At 47.7% G+C, this 18,451-nt stretch overlaps 1 protein-coding gene across 1 annotated transcript in view; it reads left to right on the forward strand.

Moving 5' to 3' along the window:
- The window catches only part of GABBR2 (gamma-aminobutyric acid type B receptor subunit 2), a 348,476-nt gene that overhangs the window by 323,850 nt on the left and 6,175 nt on the right, over window positions 1–18,451 (forward strand). The window contains exons 14-17 of the mRNA XM_055301415.1: window positions 5,349–5,459; window positions 9,842–10,066; window positions 12,445–12,627; window positions 15,149–15,278. Of these exons, the coding sequence (XP_055157390.1) occupies window positions 5,349–5,459; window positions 9,842–10,066; window positions 12,445–12,627; window positions 15,149–15,278 (649 nt within the window). The remainder of the gene's footprint in view (window positions 1–5,348; window positions 5,460–9,841; window positions 10,067–12,444; window positions 12,628–15,148; window positions 15,279–18,451) is intronic.

Raw genomic sequence — 18,451 nt, forward strand, 5'->3', positions numbered from 1 at the left:
TCTTTCTGTGCCTCTGTTTTCTCATCTATAAAATGGACACAACAAGTTGTTGGAGCCTCACGAGGCTTTGACAAGACAGCATATGCAGAGTTTGCAACTGTCATCCATGACAAGCGGCACTTGGCGTTCTTGGGGCCGCTGTTAGTGGGTGAGGTCGACTCCCTCCCCCTCCGAGGCTGTCTCTCGTAGAATTGTCCTGATCTTACTAGGATGGAAGAGCCCTGAGGACAGGGCTTGTGTCAATGCTGCTTGTGGCTGTATCCCAACCCCCTCTTGCCCAGAACAGTACCTAGCAGGTGGCAGTGCTTCATAGTTACATTGGAATGAATGATTGATTACTTGGGTAGTTGCCCAGGTGGGCAACAAGTCAGGAAGAAAAATAAAGCAGAGAAAAAAAAAAACAATTCGAGAGCTCTTATAGGCCAGTCATGCATGGGAATTGATTTAGACCAGTGGAAATGCTGCAGTCCCCAATCACATGGAGAGGCAGGGCTGAAATAACGGCTCAGACCCTGGTAGGAGATCACAGCATGGCATCTGCAGGGGTCAGGGCCCTGGATCGCTGGCCCGCACTGAGAGCAGGATGAGCGTAGGGTCAGCAGGCCTGGGTCCTGCAGCCCTACCTTCCCCGATAGCTGTTACCCTCCCACCCCACTCCTGCTGTCTGGAAGGGGTGGGGCCGGTCCTCCAGGGTGCCTGGAAATCTGGCTTCCTTTGAGACCACTGGGTGCCTTCTAAAGTAGCATCGGATGCTGCTGACGGCTTTGCGGGCCCCACTGAGCCACAAAAGTAGCTCTGTGTCCTCAGTAGAGGGTGAGCTGCAGCCGCTGGGCCGGACCCTCCGTGTGGGCCTTGGGTGCCCCCTAGTGGCACTTTGGTGTATGACAACGACCCCAAGTAAGTGCTCAGGCGGTGGCGCCTTTCCACGCCCCACTGTCCCCTCCCCTCACCCCTGCAACCCACCCTTTGCATCATCGAATGCGGCTCTCCCCCTGTGTGTGACTGCTCAGACCGCTCTGAACCCTGGTCCCAGGCACTATTACAACTGATCAGATGAGCAAAGGCATGGCTTTTACGGTCGGCTTTGAGACTCAGTACAGGGGACCTGACTGTTCAGACTCCCGTCCCCTAGCCCCAGAAGTACATGAACCTCCTCACTCCTAAGACCACCCCAGCCCCTGCCGCTCTGATTCACATAGAGTGTGCTGAGACATGGGGTTGTGTGAGGATGATGTTAACGATCAAGAGATTTTTGTGGTTTATTTCTGGATCAGCGCCTGGGTGGTGGGAGCATAGGGTGGAAGCAGCTCTGCCCACCCCCGGGACCACTGAGTTCTGACCCTTGATTTTTTTTTTCTGCCCTCCCCACCTCTGCAGTGGAGGCTGTGCTTAAGCTTATTGAGATGGGTTGGGGGCTAAGAGACCGGATGTAGGAATTAGGATTCAGGATGGGAAGGGTCTGAGCAGACGAGGATGGGGATTGTGAAGGGGAGGGTGGCTCCTAAGAAGTTAAAAGATAACCTGGCTAGAATGTTAGCTGCAGAAGGGGAAAAACAGAGCTAGCAGCAGTTCAGTGAAAGCTACCTAATGGTGTCTTAGGCAACCATAAGGAACACATGAATCACCAGTGGAAGGTAGTTGTTTAGGAAGCCGAGCAGACGTAGAGCAAGGGCACAGGCGGACTCACTACCACCTGGAGCGTTGAGCTCGAGTACAGGCCTATAGATCAATGGTAAAATGGAGGAGGTTGAAGGACCAGGTCGGCTCATGGCAGGAGGTGACGTGTATTGTCACTGCAGCTCTTTCCCTCCTGAGGAAGGGCTTGCAGGTGCAAGGAGGGGGCTTAGGATTATTCTGAGGACCCCAGAGGAAAGGAGGCAAAGACCAGTGGGTAGAGGTATAGGAGAAGGTTCTGGTTCAATAAAAGGATTGTGCAGCCACTCACCAAGAGTGGGAGGGGGTGGGCTCTCTGTCACTGGGACTGTAAGAGCCAGACAACCACTCAGCTTCCCATGAATAGAGTTTTCATAACATTGAACAATGGTATATGACAGCATCGGTCCTTTATACACAGGGAATCTAAGAGTCCATCATAAATTATTACCTTTCATTATAGAACAACAGATACTATCATCATTAATGGGTTTGCTATTCATGCATGACCGTAATGGGCCTCTGCTACTGCATTCTGATGTCTGCTTGGTTGTCAGGCATTAGAGAAACCCAAGTTTCACTGTTAGAAGTCACTGTTGACCTTGGGACCAGCGCCTTTCTCCGTCTCCTCAATTAAACAATGGAAGGACATCAGGAAACCCCCATCACCATACTAGAATCCAGCCCAGCTCCTGGGTGGGTAGCAGTGGAGGGGAAATCTCTGGCCTCTCTGTGGTTCTTGGTGATCACCTTCTGCTGGGGTGACTCTTACTAGTGCCCACAGCTGCCACCACAGAAGCCTCAGGGAACCACTAGAGCCTGTGTGTGGACTCAGTGACCATGGAACCAAAGCAGCTGAGCTAAGGCTGTCTGTGGCTTGGGACAACAAAAGGAAAATCAAGCCTGAGAGAGCATGCAGCTGGGTGGTCTGGTTACAGAACGGCCTGAGTGCACAGGCTCCACCTCCCTAGCTCTTCCTGCTTCCATGTGGAAGCACCGTCATTCCCCAAATCACAGGAGCCCAGACCATTGCCCACCTCAAAGGCCAGACCAAGAGAGCGAGGCCAAGAGAAATAGGGTGCTCATTCCCAGTTACCTAAGGCCTGCTTTCCACATCCAAAATATCCGTTCTCGAGTGACGCTGCCGATGCCTACCGCTTACCCTCAGGCATGTGGCTTTTACCCTAGACCTTAACGGGACAATTCCATCCTAGACACAGTTCTTTGATTAAAAACCCTCAGCGGGTATCTGTTCTAAAGGCAAATAGTTTTGCAAATATACCTTTAACTTTACTTTGTAAATTTGTTATTGGTAGTGTATGGATGTAGAAATTCTAAAACTATTTTGTGTCTATTTAGTATTGAGCAAATGAATGACTGTTTTGATATTGTGGGAAACCAGGGATCTTATTATGAGAGAAGAACAATGCAAATACAGAATGGGAAGAAGCCAGAACCCTGTGGCATAGGATTTTATTTACATCTATCTATAAACAGATGGTAGAGAGATGAGGATAGGTACATAGAATAATGATGAATGGATGGAAGGATGGATGGATGGATAGATAGAGAGATAGAGAGATAGATAGATAGAGGAAGAAGGAAGGAAGGAATGAAGGAAGAAAGGAAAGAAGGGCCTAGAAGTAATGATATCCTAGGAACAGCAAACACATCTAGTGCCCAGATCTTGGTTTTTTAATATCATTCTCCACCAAAAAGAACCAAGACTCCTCAGAGAAATGACTGATTCTAAGGTTGGAGAAAGGAGAGTACAAAGTCAAGTACTTATTGTGCCAAGAACTAGGAAAGTGCTTCCAAAAAAGTATGGGGATGTATTGAAAAAACACACGAGGCTGAACGAGGGAGTTTCCCACTGGCCAAATCTGGGGGAATGTGAACATCAAAATGAATGATAGTAATGGAAATGAAAAAGAAACCTATAAATGCATACTGATAGGGAAGCCCCGGTGGCTCAGTGGTTTGGCGCCGCCTTCAGTCTGGGGTGTAATCCTGGAGTCCCAGGATGGAGTCCCATGTCGGGCTTCCTGCATGGAGCCTATTTCTCCCTCTGCCTCTTTCTCTCTGTCTCTCATGAATAAATAAATAAAATCTTTTTAAAAATGCATACTGATATACATAAATAAATGGGAAGAAAGGAAAGATCTTGTTTACAGTGGAGTGCCAAGTATTTAAATAAAATTATAGAGTTAAAAAAAAAAGTCACCATTTTACAGCCACCAAAAGAATGTGACTCAGGTAGAAACCATTACTGGATGCTGAAACCACTGAATTGGCATTTGTGAGGAAATAGGACACTCACACGGTCTCAAAGTATCTCCTACAGAATATTTATTAATAACATGGGGGAAACGGTACCTTTGAAGTGAAGAGATTGAGCAAACATCACCTGAACCAAATGATCAGTTAGCATCATCAATAATGGGATAAAGTGCCACTGAGAAGAAGCTCCAAGGAGGCAAAAACCTCACTTTCCATAGGATTCCTGCCACAAATGCATACCCTGGATCTAATCATGAAAACACATTCAAACAAAACCAAATTGAAGGATATTCTACCAAATAACTGACCTGCATTCTTCAGAAATATCAATGACATAAAAGACCAAAAAAGACTGATGAATTGTCGAAGATTATAGGAGACTAAACGCATGACAAGTAAATCAGGACATGGTCCCAGATTGGACCCTGCTTTGGAAAGACCACAATTGTCTTAAAGGGCATTATTGAGTCAATTGGAAAAATTTGAAAACTGATAGCACTTTAGATACTGTATCAGTTAAATTTCCTCAATTTGGTAAGTATATGTGGTTATAAATGAGAATCTCCTCATTCTTAGGAAATACTTGCTAGGTATTTAGGGGTGAAAGGTCAGGATATCTGCAAGTTACTCTTAAATGGTTCAGAAAAAAAAAACATGTAAAATACGCATTTTTTTTCATTCTCTGGGTGTGTTTTTCTTCTATTTCCACCATGTGACTGATTCTCATCCAGAGTTTCCCAGCTCAAATTCCTGAGAGAGAGAGAGAATAAGTTTGGGTAGAGTCGTCTCCACCATCCGTCTTTGAGCAGAACATGGTACTAGGAAACCTCCTAAGTCTCCGAGCAACTCTGGATTGGCTGCTGTGGGTCAGGTTCCCACCCTCTGTCCAATCAATTTTGGCCCAGGATGGGTCATGTGGTACATTAACATGGTTGCCCCCACCGCTCCCTCACTGGGTTGATGGGCAAGAAGGCTTCCTTAGACAAGCTTGGCAGGTCCCAAGGCTGGGCCAGCCAGCAGCTCCTGGTGTTAATCCCAGAGACACCTGAAGGCCTCTTGACATAACTTTGTGCGCTGTTCTCACCTTCACTCTTTCAACAAACATGACAGATGCATGCTCTGGGCCAGGTCTTACGCTAAGTACTAGAAGCACAGGAAGTGACCCACTCCCTACCCTCAGGAGACCTGACTCATGTTTGAAAGGCATGAAGAGCACAGATAACTAGGGTGCAGGGCTGAATCATGACCAACAAATATAAGGCAGCCTCATGGAAACATGGAAGAGGAGTCCAAAAGGCCTCCTGGACAAAAGACTGGTTGTAGCTCATGGGAGGGAAGGTGGCCGTCAGATGGGGCCCTGGCTGCTGGAAAGGTGCCCAGTGCCATCCCTGGGTTTCTGTTTTTTCTTTGCACAGCCGGACCCAGCAGGACGGGACATCTCTATCCGCCCTCTCCTGGAGCACTGTGAGAACACCCACATGACCATCTGGCTTGGCATCGTCTATGCTTACAAGGGGCTTCTCATGGTAGGTGCAGAGCAGAAGGCAGAGGTTGGGGGGCTGCTTCTCTGTCATAGCTCTCTCTCCCAGGGGCCTCTGTGAACGTAGAAATAAACAGGACCCCCAGGATGAAGCACTTACCTGCCTACCCCCGTGTTCACCACATGTTCTCTCAATTCCCACAACAACCCTCTGAGATAGGTGCAGATTATACCCCCATTTCACTGATGAGGCTGATGAGGCTTGGTTTGCCCGAGGTCACTCAAGCTAGTAAGTGGCAGATTCAAGAGCTTAACCACAGAGTAATCCCAAAACCTGTTAGTTGGCCTCGCGTCGGCCACCATGATACTCCCATGATGTCTGTCAGCATTTAGCACACGCTCACATCCCACATTTTACTGGATTCTCTCAAAATCCATGGGAGGTGAATGGAATCATCCTCATCTTATAGATGGGGAAGGTCAGGCTCAGAGAGGTTAAAGGGCACCTGGTAACCTCCAACCTCCAACCCCAGTACTCTTTCCACTCTACTCATTTGTTAGATCAAAGATCTGTTAGATCTGTGATCAAAGGTCACATACCAAGACCACCCCACATGTCTGGAAAGACTTGAAAGGGCTGCCACACCCCACCTTATCCCACATTGACCCTTGAAGCTTCTCTCCAATCCTATGCAAACTGTGCCTCCCCTAAAATCCCTCCAGTGAAGGATTTTAGTATATGTGCTGTCGAAGCGAGCACCCTCCAGTGAAGGAAACCAGCTCCCGTTCCCTCCTCAGGTCTTGCCATAGGAAAGTCAAGCCACCATCCACGTCTGTGTAGCCTCTGCTTAGAGCCAAGAATGAAGCCCTCTCCAAAACTCATATAAATTGGGATTTCTTGTATTGTTTAGATGCATCCATACCTGCTGCTGCTTCGGAGAACTGTTTCTGAGGGGCCACACACCAGAAGAGCATGTGCTAGGAGACCCTAGGCAGAGAGTGTCCCCCACTTCATACTAGTTGAAACTAGTTTCCATAGGAATCTATGAGGACCGCTGGACCGCAATATGAGCCCCACAAAGTAATGCCCCAGAAGGTGTCCACAGGAGGCTCCCAGAGTGGAAATGGGACTTTGAGGACTGGCCAACAGCCCTAGGCTTAGAGATGGGCACTCAGGAGACATGGTCACCGGAGTTGTGAGAGACAGGTGGCATAGACCTGAAGACAGATCCATCATTAGTGGGCAAAGTTGCCAGAGAGCGGCTTTCAAGTCCACATTAAAGAAGGATTTTGTACAACAGAGCAGTGGCCGCAGAGGTGGTGGTGCCCCCTAGGAAGGAAGGTGCCCCCTTCACAGGAAGCATGTGGTACCCACAATTGAGGCCCCCAGCCCTTGCTGAAGAATGAGACTGAAGCCAGATGCTCCAGGACCCTTCTAGCTCCAGGTCCCCCGATCCTGAGACTCTGTGAAATTAGATTATGGGGAATCCGATTGACTCTTTAAACTGCATTTATCTGTAATGTCTTGACCATCCATTATCTTCTCCACCTACTTGCAAAAGTGGCTGGAGATGACTGTATCTCTTCCTGTGAAGCTAATACCTTCAGCTGGATCCTGTCCATAAAAGCTGTATTTAGCAGCACAAGTGTGTTACTGTTTCCAGTGTGTGCAAGGAATTGTCCTCAGCCCTCCTGGCCCCTAGGGTTTGTGACTAAAATTCTAGCTCCTAGTGCCTCCTCTGAAACCACAGAATTTCAAGGCTGGAGAGAGAGTGCCCAGCCCTGAGGCCCACTCTCCCCTCTCAGAGTTTCGGCACTCGGCACTCCAGCCCACGCTGAGCATCCCCGACATCCCCATTCATTCAGTCACTGCTGCCACACCTCCAGGGATGGGAGCTCACCTGCCTCACTGTGACCTGTGGCATCGTGGATGCTGTGTCCTGTGGCTGCAGTCACGAATCACCGCAAACTGGTAAACGTAGACTGGCTTGAAACAACACACATTTCTTCTCTCACTGCTCTGGAGGCCAGGAGTCTAAGACCAAGGTTGAGCTATGCCCCCTCCAGAGACTCTAGGGAGAATGCTTCCTGCCTCTCCACGGCAGCTGATGGCTGCAGGCATCCTTGGCCTGCGGCCGCATCCCTCCAATCTCCACCTCCATCTTCACGTGGCCATCTCCTCTCCATGTCTCTCCTCTGTGTGGCTCTTGGGAGGACACCTGTCATTTGATTTAGGGCTCACCTGGATAATCCAGGAGGATCTCATCTCAGGACTCTTAGTCATATCTGCAAAGACCCTTTCCCCAAATATTCAGTCTCTGTGGATTGGGATGTGACTTGTCTTTTAGAGCCCCCATTTAACCCACTATAGGCAGGTTGCTTTTCTAGAAGGCTCTTCCTTATCCTCAGCTAAAATCCGCCTCGATGTAACTTGTGCCCCTGAACCCTCCCTCATTCTACTCCTTGAAGGCCTAGGAACAAGTTACTGTTTCCTTCTGACACTCTTCAGAGATTTTGCAGCCAACCACCAGGTCTCCAAACTTGCACACATTTAACAACTGGTAGAGACTCTCATGATGGTTTGTGGGCCCCTGGGCAGGTCACTTAGCCTTGTCCAGCCGCTGCTTCTTCCCCTAGAAGAGGTGGACAGCCAGGCCCTGCTGGCACAGCCACTGTGGGACTGAAGGGACCACACACACACGGAGAAACCGGCACAAAGCAAGGCTTTCAACAGCCGTTGGGTTCTTTTCCTCACTTGGTATCTGCTTCCTGGGCTTCTGGTTCCCCATTTTAAAAGGAATCTTTAAAAAATAAATCAGTCTGGGTGCCTGGCTGGCTCAGTGAGTGGAGCATGTGACTATCTTGGGATTGTAGTTTTGGGCCTCATGTTGGGTATAGAGATTACTTTTAAAAAAAGAAAATCTTTAAAAAATGTTTTAAATAAAAAAATGTTTTAAATGATAATAATAAATCAGTCTATGATATAATACACTTACAGAAAAGGAGAGGAAAGCAACCATGGTTGTATAAATAATACCAATTACAAAATAACCGACTCTTGTACTGGGCACTTTGGTTTACAAAATGCTTTCACAGCCATCCTCTCATTTCATCTGGACACAAACCCTGTGAGATGGTATTATTATTATTATCTCCATTCCACAGACAGTGAAACTAAGGCCCTGAGAGGTGAAGTGATTTGCCCAAAGTCACACAGCCGACGAAAAGCAGCGGATTACAGCTCCTCCATCCTTGTGCCCCCGACCCTTCACTACATGGCTCCATGCTGCCATTCTAAGTCAAACCTGAAAACAGAAGCCCTCAGTGTGATATTAAGTGGCTCATGCAGCTTTGGATGCCCTGAGTTGCAGTGGTGAGGTCAGAGGGAAGAGGGGTCTTTGGAGAAAGGCCTCCTGAAAGGGCTGGGCTGCAGCCAAAGCCCCTGCATGGTCAGCATCCTGGTCAGCTCGCCCCCCCCCCCGACCCCCACTACCATTCTGCCTGCCATTCCATCTGCACTTCCTCCTCAATCTGCCCTCCCCTTAGACCACCCAAGGAGTCTAAACCCTCCACATCCTGCTTCAGATCACACTGGACCTCTACCTTGTCCATTTCTGTTGGGAGATGTATTGGTTAGGAGTAGAGTTATAAGTGACAGGAAACCCAAAATGATAGTGGTTAAAGAGATAGTTAACTTCCTCCTCAAATAGCAATCTAGGGCTGGTGGGGGTACCCAGGACCTCAGCTCCTTGGACCTTGTGTCTCCCTATCTTCATCATATAGCTCCCACATTGTAGACTAAGATGACTTTTTGGTCTAAGATGGCTGCTCAAGCTCCACCTATCACACTCCACTCCATCTACTAGGAAGGAAGAAAAGGAACACAGTTTCCCTTTATAGATACTAACCAGAACCTGTCCTGAACCTTCTCATACACCACACCTAGCCTCAGGACAGTTAGGATATATAGTCTCTATTCTGAGTGACTTTGTGCACTGAGAGGTAATAGAAGTCCCAGACATGGGGACTCTGTCTTATTTAGTGGTAAAAAAAAACGGGACTGAACTTCTAGAAACAATTCACTTTTGCCCCTGTATGACTGTGTGGCCTTGGACAAGCCCTTTCCTCCTCTCTGGGCCTCTGTGTTCTCCCTAGAGCGAGGGGAGGTTGTCACAATCATGTTTCTGGAAGCCTTCCCACCACGGCCTGCTATATGTGAACCAGTGTTGGGGCGCAGGAGAACCAGATGCTGTAACATCCCCAGTCTGCATTTCCTCAGCAGGACTCAACCCAGGGCCACCAGTGGAGACCCGGGGTGACATCTGGAAGACCCGGCCCACGGCAAAGCTCCCAGCCCCCCTTCTCAGAGCGGCAGGTATGTGCCACCACGGGATAATGACCACTTCCCCTCTCCGCTCACCATTTCAGTTGTTCGGTTGCTTCTTGGCTTGGGAGACACGCAACGTCAGCATCCCTGCTCTCAACGACAGTAAGTACATCGGGATGAGCGTCTACAACGTGGGGATCATGTGCATCATTGGGGCCGCCGTCTCCTTCTTGACCCGGGACCAGCCCAACGTGCAGTTCTGCATCGTCGCCCTGGTCATCATCTTCTGCAGCACCATCACCCTCTGCCTGGTGTTCGTGCCCAAGGTACGGCCCGCCCTCCGCATCCTGCCATCTGACCTCTGGCCTCTGACCCTGTCCAGGGGACTGCTAGTTTCCTACACTTCCTGGCAGTTCTACGCTTTCTCTGCTTGTGATGATTATAGTTCACATCATGGAAAATTAGGAAATGCAAACAAGTAAAAATCAGATTTTCCAGTCTCGCCACCCAAAAACAATCACTGTCAACGTTTTGTTTTAGTTTTTTACTAAAAACTACGTATTTTTGATGTTTCCTTCCAGTCTTTTTTTTAATATGTTGTTTATTTATTTAAGAGTGCACACACATGTATGTGCACACCGAAGAGAGAGAGTAGGGGGAGGAGCAGAGGGAGAGGAAGAAGCAGACTCCCCGCTGACACAGAGCCCCAGTGCAGGGCTCCATCCCAGGACCCTGAGATATGACCTGAGCCAAAATCAGGAGTTGGACACTCAACGGACTGAGCCATCCAGGTGCCCCTCCCAGGCTTTTTTAAATGGTTAGGCAGTGAACCTTCTCAGTTACAGCCCTGATTATAGCTCACGTATTGTTTCATAGTTTGCCTTTTCCACTATGAATTTCTCCTTTGTGTTTCTCACAGTCATAACCACCAACGAGAGGGCATGCTCCATGTTTTCTTGTCCATTTGATTCCCTTATTGATGAGCATTACAGCCATTTCCAGATCTTTTATGTTATAAATGAACTTCTTTTCTCCACATAACACATGATCCCCGCTTCTGGCCACACTCTTCAGACAGGCCCTCAGAAGTAGTATTAGTGGGAAAAAGGACTAAATGACCACTTTTAGCAGCCACTGACATGTCCCATTCATCTGAAGCACTGACCTTCAAGACCAGCCTGAGAAGTATTTTTCAAACCTCACCTTCCCGGCAGTGGGCAGGTGAACCAGAGGCTCCGGCATCTCGGGAGTCCCTGCAGGAAGCTGGTCTCAGCATCAGGGAAGAACGGAAAACAGAGAGGGTGGAGGGGATCATTGGCCTGAGTGGGGTGGGGTGGGGCATGCCTTGGAGTATGGTAGGGGGGTGCCCAGGAGATCAGTCGGGACCACTGTACCCTAAACAGGCTGCCCGTGGCCCCGCATCCAGTCAGTCCCCACGTGGCAGCTTCCCCTGAGCACTGCTGCCCTATATGCCTTCCTTCTCTGTCTGTCACACCCACACAGGCTCTAGGCCAATGCTAAGACCTCGTTGCCCGCACTCTGACATTCTTTGATTCCGGTCAAAGATGCCAGATGGCTCCAAGCCCAGCTCTGACCGTGTCCCTCTCCTTTGTCAACCTCGGGAGCTCCTCAGTGCCCTCCTGGTTCCAGAATCAAGTCCCCGATACCGGGCTGCCTTTTAGGGCCCTTGGGTCTCTCTTCCAGTCTCCCAGAGAACCGTGTGCACCATCCAAACTGCTCTTCTTCCTAAGCACCCCTCTCTTCACCCTGCCCCCCCAATTTGCATAGGCCACTTCTTGCCCCCCTTAAATTCCCTTCTGTCACTGTCCCTCGAGCCCTGCACAGAGCCCAGCCCAGGCCCATAGCACCCACAGCCCAGCCTGCCCTCAATACTTCTGGCCTCTAGACTATGGGGTCCTGGCGGACGGGGGTCCTAGCTCCCTCAGCCCCTGCTCTCCAGAGCAGGCCCATGTCAAAGCAGGAGTGTTTCTTGAAGAAATGAGTAAGATCAGGATCAAGCAGCAGCCTTATCTCTCCTCTAACAATGCTTTTGTCCATGACCGAGCTGGTCACCGGTCTGTCCTCAACACTCACCAATGGTTCCAGTAAGAGAAGCCTTCATTTGCCTCTATCCACTGTCTTCCAGTGTCACCCTCAGGGTTATTTTCCATGCAGAATGAGGCCCAAGGCAGAGTGAGGCTCAGCTGGCATCAGGCTGAAGGGGAGCTGGTGGGCTCCACGGGGTGGTTGGGATGCAGGTGGAGTCAGGATCAGGAGACCAGACTTCTGCTGATGAGGAAGAAAACTGAGAGATGCCTGGGTGGCTCAGTGGTTGAGCATCTGCCTTTGGCTCAGGTTGTGATCCCGGAGTCTTGGAATCGAGTCCCGCATTGGGCTCCCTGCAGGGAGCCTGCTTCTCCCTCTGCCTATGTCCCTGCCTCTCTCTCTGTGTCTCTCATGAATGAATAAATAAAATATTTTTTAAAAAAAAAGGAAAGAAACTGAGACTCAGCGAGAGGGGGGAGGGGCCTGCCCAAGTTCACAGGCAAGCAGGTGGCAGAGACCAGTCTGAGCCCAGGGCTCCAGACTCCCAGCGTGCATCCACGCTGCCTCCAGCGCAGAACCTGCTGCGGCGGAGTGGACGGGAGATGGTGCGGGGGGAGGACCTCTGGCTTCTCTCTTCAGCTCCACCTTGTCCTTTCAGCTTATCACTCTGAGAACAAACCCAGACGCAGCGACTCAGAACAGGCGATTCCAGTTCACTCAGAATCAGAAGAAGGAAGATTCTAAAACGTCCACCTCAGTCACCAGCGTGAACCAAGCAAGCACATCCCGCCTGGAGGGCCTGCAGTCTGAAAACCATCGCCTACGAATGAAGATCACAGAGGTAGCTCCCCCAGCATTGGCAGCCGGGGCCCCAGCCTCCCTCTGTCCTAACACAGGGCTTCTTAGAGCTGCCCCTCCCAATCTCGCCCCTCCTCTAAGAACCTCCACCCCCCGCATCAGGCTGTGCAGTCCCATGTGCTGGGATTACAGCCATGAGAACCAGGGGGGCCGTGCACTGGACAGAGGCAGTTTGTCAGAACCCGCTCACCAGGCCCAGGCTCGTGGAGTCCAGCAATGCCTCGATTCAAGACACCCTCAGAAAGCAAGGAGTTCTTAGAGATTTGTTAGCTCCCAGATTATGGGAGCTTCCTAAGTGTGTGGGGGACCCCCCCCCTTAATTTTTCACTCTCCCAACCCAATAACCACCCTCATCCATATGATGTACAGCAAGACAGGAGGGGGTGAAGAGAAACTTTTCAGGCAGGAGAGATTGCTAAAGTGGACCTCACTGTTGTCTTGAGGGTCCTTAACTCTTTCTATAGCATTCCAGGGAGGCTATACCTAGATTCCTTTGTGTCCAAGCCAGACCTCAAATTCTGGACTTTCTATACCTGAGAGGGGACACCAAATTATCCTCCTCTTCTTCACCCTTCTCTTTGAGTCCAGGTGTGTGACTGGCCTATGGTCTGAAAGCATGTGCTTCACAGAGAAACCCTCATTTAATGAGTGGGATGGGGAAGAAACAAAGGAGTGTGTTGGCAAGGATACTTGCTAAGTTACTGTAACAAAGAGGTCCCAAAACGAAGTGGCCCAAAGAAAATATTTCTCTCACCTAATGGTCCTCAGGAGATTGATCCAGGTTGGCAGGCAGCTCTGCCTCCATGGCCATGACTGAATGAGGTTCATTCACACTTGCTGTTTGCCACTCCCCAGGGTCTGTTCCTCACCAGGACAGTTAAAACTGGGTGGAAGGCATGGCCTGTTCCACCATGTCTCAGGAAGGGAAGAGGGAGTCCACACAAGAGATAAGCAAGTAATACAAAAATTGTGCACCTTTTGGGTCTGCTCCAGTTACCTTGGCAACAACTTAACATGATCACACTTAGACACAGGGTAGGCTGGGAAATGTGGTCTCTAGCTGGACAGTCGTGAGGAAGGAGTGAGATCCGGGGTTGCCAGAGTAGATACAGGACGCCCCAGTGAAATTTGAATTTCAGACAGCCAATCATACTTTTAGTATAAGGATGACCCATACAGAATTTGGGATATACTTACACTAGACAAATGATTCATTGTTATCTGCAATTCAGATGTGACTGGGCATTCCATTTGCTAGATCCGTAGCCTTTTGGGGTACTCACATTTAGTCTGTCACAAAGATCTAGGACACAGAGTTCTGTGCATCTAAACCTGATGGTTTAGGATGAGATAGCCCCCCATTAGACCCCAGAGCAAAGTAGGAAAGGTTTCTGTCCTTCAAAGCCCATGGCCGGTTCTGCTTTAATATCAGACGTCTCTATGACTAGAACTACCCTAACTTGACACTTGACTTTTACTTGCATACTCCAGCAAAAAAGAGTTCACTCACTTCAGGAAACCTGACACCGAAGCCAGTGTCAAATCCCTAAAATGTTGGGTTGTTTTTCCTGGGATCAAATCACAATGGGCCTTCTCTGATGCTAGCCCTGCTGTTTGAGTCACACACACAAAATGTATCTCTCCCTTGAAACTTATTTAAAAATTCATGACTGTGCTCTTGACATTAGAACAACACTTTACAGTTTATAAGTTCCTCTCCCTTATACTATAGTAGAATGGCCACTGCCTTCCCCAATTACCACCATGTCCCCAGCACATCCACACGCACACGCGCACGCGCACACACACACACACTCTCACATGCACACACACCAGGTTTTTCAAGGGCTAAAGTGCCCCAGGGCTTGCATCTGACTTTTCTATGACCTGAAGGCAACTGCAGTCCATCCTCTAGAGGAGCACCTATGGTCTTGAGCTTCAGTGTCCATGTGCGACTCACAGCTGACCAGCCCACAGATCTGTCCTCCCCTGCTGGGTATCAACAATAATTGTAGTACTTTTATTGTAGTAGCAGGTTCCCCTTACGATGTGTCAAGGACTGGGCTAAACTTTAAGTGCGTTGCCTCATTTAATCTCCACAATAACCACAGGAGGTAGGTACTGTTATTACCGCATTCTGCAGATGAAGGAAGTCAGACTCAGTCTCTCACAAGCCCGTACACAGATGGTAAGGGGCAGCCCTGGGTTTGCCCCGAGGCTTGTCGAACTTCAGAGCCTGTACTCTGCCACCACCCTACCTCCCTGGGCTTGCCCAGCTGTTCCCTCAAGGCACAAGCCTGCACTGGACACATCGCTGCAAAGCCCTCCCCTCCCCAGCTCGTCCTGCAGCAGCAGCCAGCAGAGGCCCTCTGCAGCTCTGCCCCAGCCCACAGCGGTCTCTCTCATCCTCCAGAAGCTTGCCTGAGGCCCAGTCCCATGTGCCTGTGAGCTGGGGGAAGGGCTGGGTCAGGGGCTCTGACTCAGCTGGAGCCTTTGTCTTCTAGCTGGATAAAGACTTGGAAGAGGTCACTATGCAGCTGCAGGACACACCAGAAAAGACCACGTACATTAAACAGAGCCACTACCAAGAGCTTAACGACATCCTCCACCTTGGGAACTTCACGGAGGGCACAGGTAGGAGGAGACGGCGTCCCTGCAATGTGGGGACCTGGGTATCACACACCAGCTGGCCATCTTCCACCTTCCCGACAGAGAAACTGAGGCTCAGAGAGGGGGTGGGGATTATTGGAAGCCACACAGGTGCAGCTGGAGTATCAGGAACCCACAGTTCGGTGTCCATTTGAAATCCTGCCCTCCTAGAGCCAGGGCTTCTGTCTCTCAGTCTCTTGGATTCCAGTGGCGCATGTACGTGACACGGCCAGCAATCCCAGGGTTCTGATTGGAGGCACATTGTTCTTAATGAGTAGTTTACCTTACATCTCCCAGAGACATTCCACGGTTTCGAATGTGCCTTCTCACCGTATGGGAAAGGAGTGGTCAGTTAGATACGATGTGACACTCAATCCCACCAGCCACTTGGGAAATGCAAACCAAAATAACACAATCCAGTCTTAGCCTACATTTCAGCAAAATTTTTGGAGATCACCAATGTTGTTAAGGGTGTGTAGAAAGAGGCATTCTCCTGCAATGTTTTGGAAGTCAGTCAGGCACATCCAAATGTTTAGATGTTAAACCTCTTGATTAGCATTTCCACTGGCGAGATCTTGCCGCTGGGAAATACTCCCACATGGGCAAAAAGTATATGGGTGGTGTTCATCACATTATTTGTAGGTGAGAAAAACTGGAATTAACTTAAATGTTCAGCATTTAGGGCGGTTTCATTCATTATGATGCAACCAAACAAGGTGCATAATGGGGTGGATCTATTTGTACAAATATGGAGAGCTCTGCAAGTGGAAATAGCAAGATGAGGGCTAGCATTACAATACACATAAATGCACACACGTGTACACGTGTGGTATGTGTGTTAAGTGCATTTTTAAAAGGCTTGGAAGAACAAACACCAGATGGTAAACAGTATCCACCTGTATGAAAAGGAGCAGTATGTGCAGAGAAGGAATTCTTCTTACATTTCATTTAATATACTTCTCTGTTTTTGCATGTTGTTGGCATTTATTCATTGATATGCTATAAAATTATTTTTTACATAAATGAAAAATCTTTAGTTTCTTTTTTTTGGTTTTTACAGTTTCTTTTATTCTAATTACATAAGTAATAAATATTCTTATTATAAAAGCAAATTATAAAATTCTTACTATGTAAGGTGTTGATTGCAAAAAAAGTTTTAATTAAGATAAGTAACAAGTAAATTGAAAGAATAAAAATTATTCACAGTAATTTTAGTATCTGGAAAAGGTGGATATTTCAAAGTAGTGGAAGGAAATGAATTATTCAATAAATTTAATAGGGATAAGTGGATAGCCATCTGGAAAAGAATAAAGTTAAATCCTTACCTCACACCTAACAGAAAAATAAAGTCTAGCTGGATAAAAGATTTAAATGTAAAAAGTGAAACCATGAAAGAACTAAAAGAAACCACAGGAGAATTTTTTTTAATAATCTCAGCGAAGGCCTTTCTCAGTTTGATGTAAAACACAGAAACCACAATTGAAAAGATTGATAAATTTAACTATAAAAAAATTTAACAACACAAAAGCCACCATAAATAGTCAAAAAATCAAACAAACTAAGCCAAAAAATATTGTAACTCAGGAAATGAGCTTATTTTCTTACATATGCGAGAAATTTTATATCCTTTATATGAAGTATATACAACTTTACGCAAATTAATTTTTTAAAAGACCAATAACAGAAGAAAAATGGGCAAAAGAGAGTTCTCACAGAAGGAAGTGCAAGAGGTCCATATGTTTATGGAAAGATGCTCAAGCTCTATCCTCAGTAAAAGCGTGCAGATGAGGGGTCCCTGGGTGGCTCAGTCAGTTAAGCATCTGCCTTCACCTCAGGTCATGATCTCCGGGTCCTGGGAATGGGCTTCCTGCTGAGCAGGGAGTGTGCTTCCCTGACCCTCGCCCACCCCACTGCTGGTGCCCTGTCCCATCCCATGCTCGCTTGTGAGCGCTCTCTCTCTCTCTCAAACAAATCAATAAAGTTCCTTTCTAAGTGCAGATGAAATTTTTAGTGAGATACCATTTTCACCAATGAGACTGGCAAAGACAAGAGATCAAAATATTGCAGTTTGTGGACACAGTTGGGGAAATGGGCATTCTCAAACATTGCTGGTTGAATTTGAAATTGTTATGACCCAGTAGTTCCTTCCATATTCTAAGAACATGCACTCAACTTTTTCACATTTGATAAAGTTGCTGTGAACCGTGAATTAATTAGTGAATACTGAACCACTGCTCCTGGGCGAAATACAAGGTTTGGTTCCTGCAAGGCTTTCTCAGGTTGACATTTTGGTCAACCAATCAATGCACAACTTTGTTGCATGTGTGTTTCTGTCTGAAGACATCTTATTTAATATATTGTTGATTCATTAACACTGTTCATTAGCACTATAATGCATGCCTGAATGAAGCCCATCTAACGCATATATTTTCTTCATCAGACACATCACAGCCTTCTTGCACTTATGCATGCGTTATAGTGCTGTTAACCATGAGGGCAATGTGAACTTTTCAACACTGTGTGTGTGTCAGCAAATGGCCCTGAAAGCATTACCAGTATTGATTTGGGGGTTGCAAATAAATTTGAATGAGTAGACGAGTTCACAAATACAGAATCCATGACTAAAGAGGACCCACTGTCCTCACATGGGGGCAAAATGACATTCACTAAGTGACCCACTGAAAAAAAATCTACAAAACCCCGGTACTCCTCCAAACCCCTTGGTGGGGGCCAGGTTTTTGTATTCAATATTTCTTTAAATCTCTCCAGGTAGTTCTGAAGCACAGAGGGTTGAAAGCACCCACATCATCATGTTTTGTGCCTACACAGTTATTTCTTTCAGTGGAGCCCCCATACATACATAAGTTGTAATTTATCCGTTATTACTTGAAAAATTCAGATTAGTCCCCACTTCTATATATTATAAACAATGCTGATGTGAACATCTTATGTATAATGTCACACACAACCTTCATTATTCCCTTAGGATAACTCCCTGAAGTAAAAATTCTGGGTAAAAGATACATACTATTTTTTAGTGTTCGATGCTTATTGACAGTGACCTCCAGAAAGATTACACCAATTTAAATTCCCACTAGCAGTTTACTGATATTCTTTTCAGTCTTTGGCAGTCTTATGGATATATATTTTACCTTGGA

The sequence above is a fragment of the Nyctereutes procyonoides genome, unplaced genomic scaffold (genome assembly GCF_905146905.1).
Source record: "Nyctereutes procyonoides isolate TBG_1078 unplaced genomic scaffold, NYPRO_anot_genome, whole genome shotgun sequence".
NCBI lineage: Eukaryota > Metazoa > Chordata > Mammalia > Carnivora > Canidae > Nyctereutes > Nyctereutes procyonoides.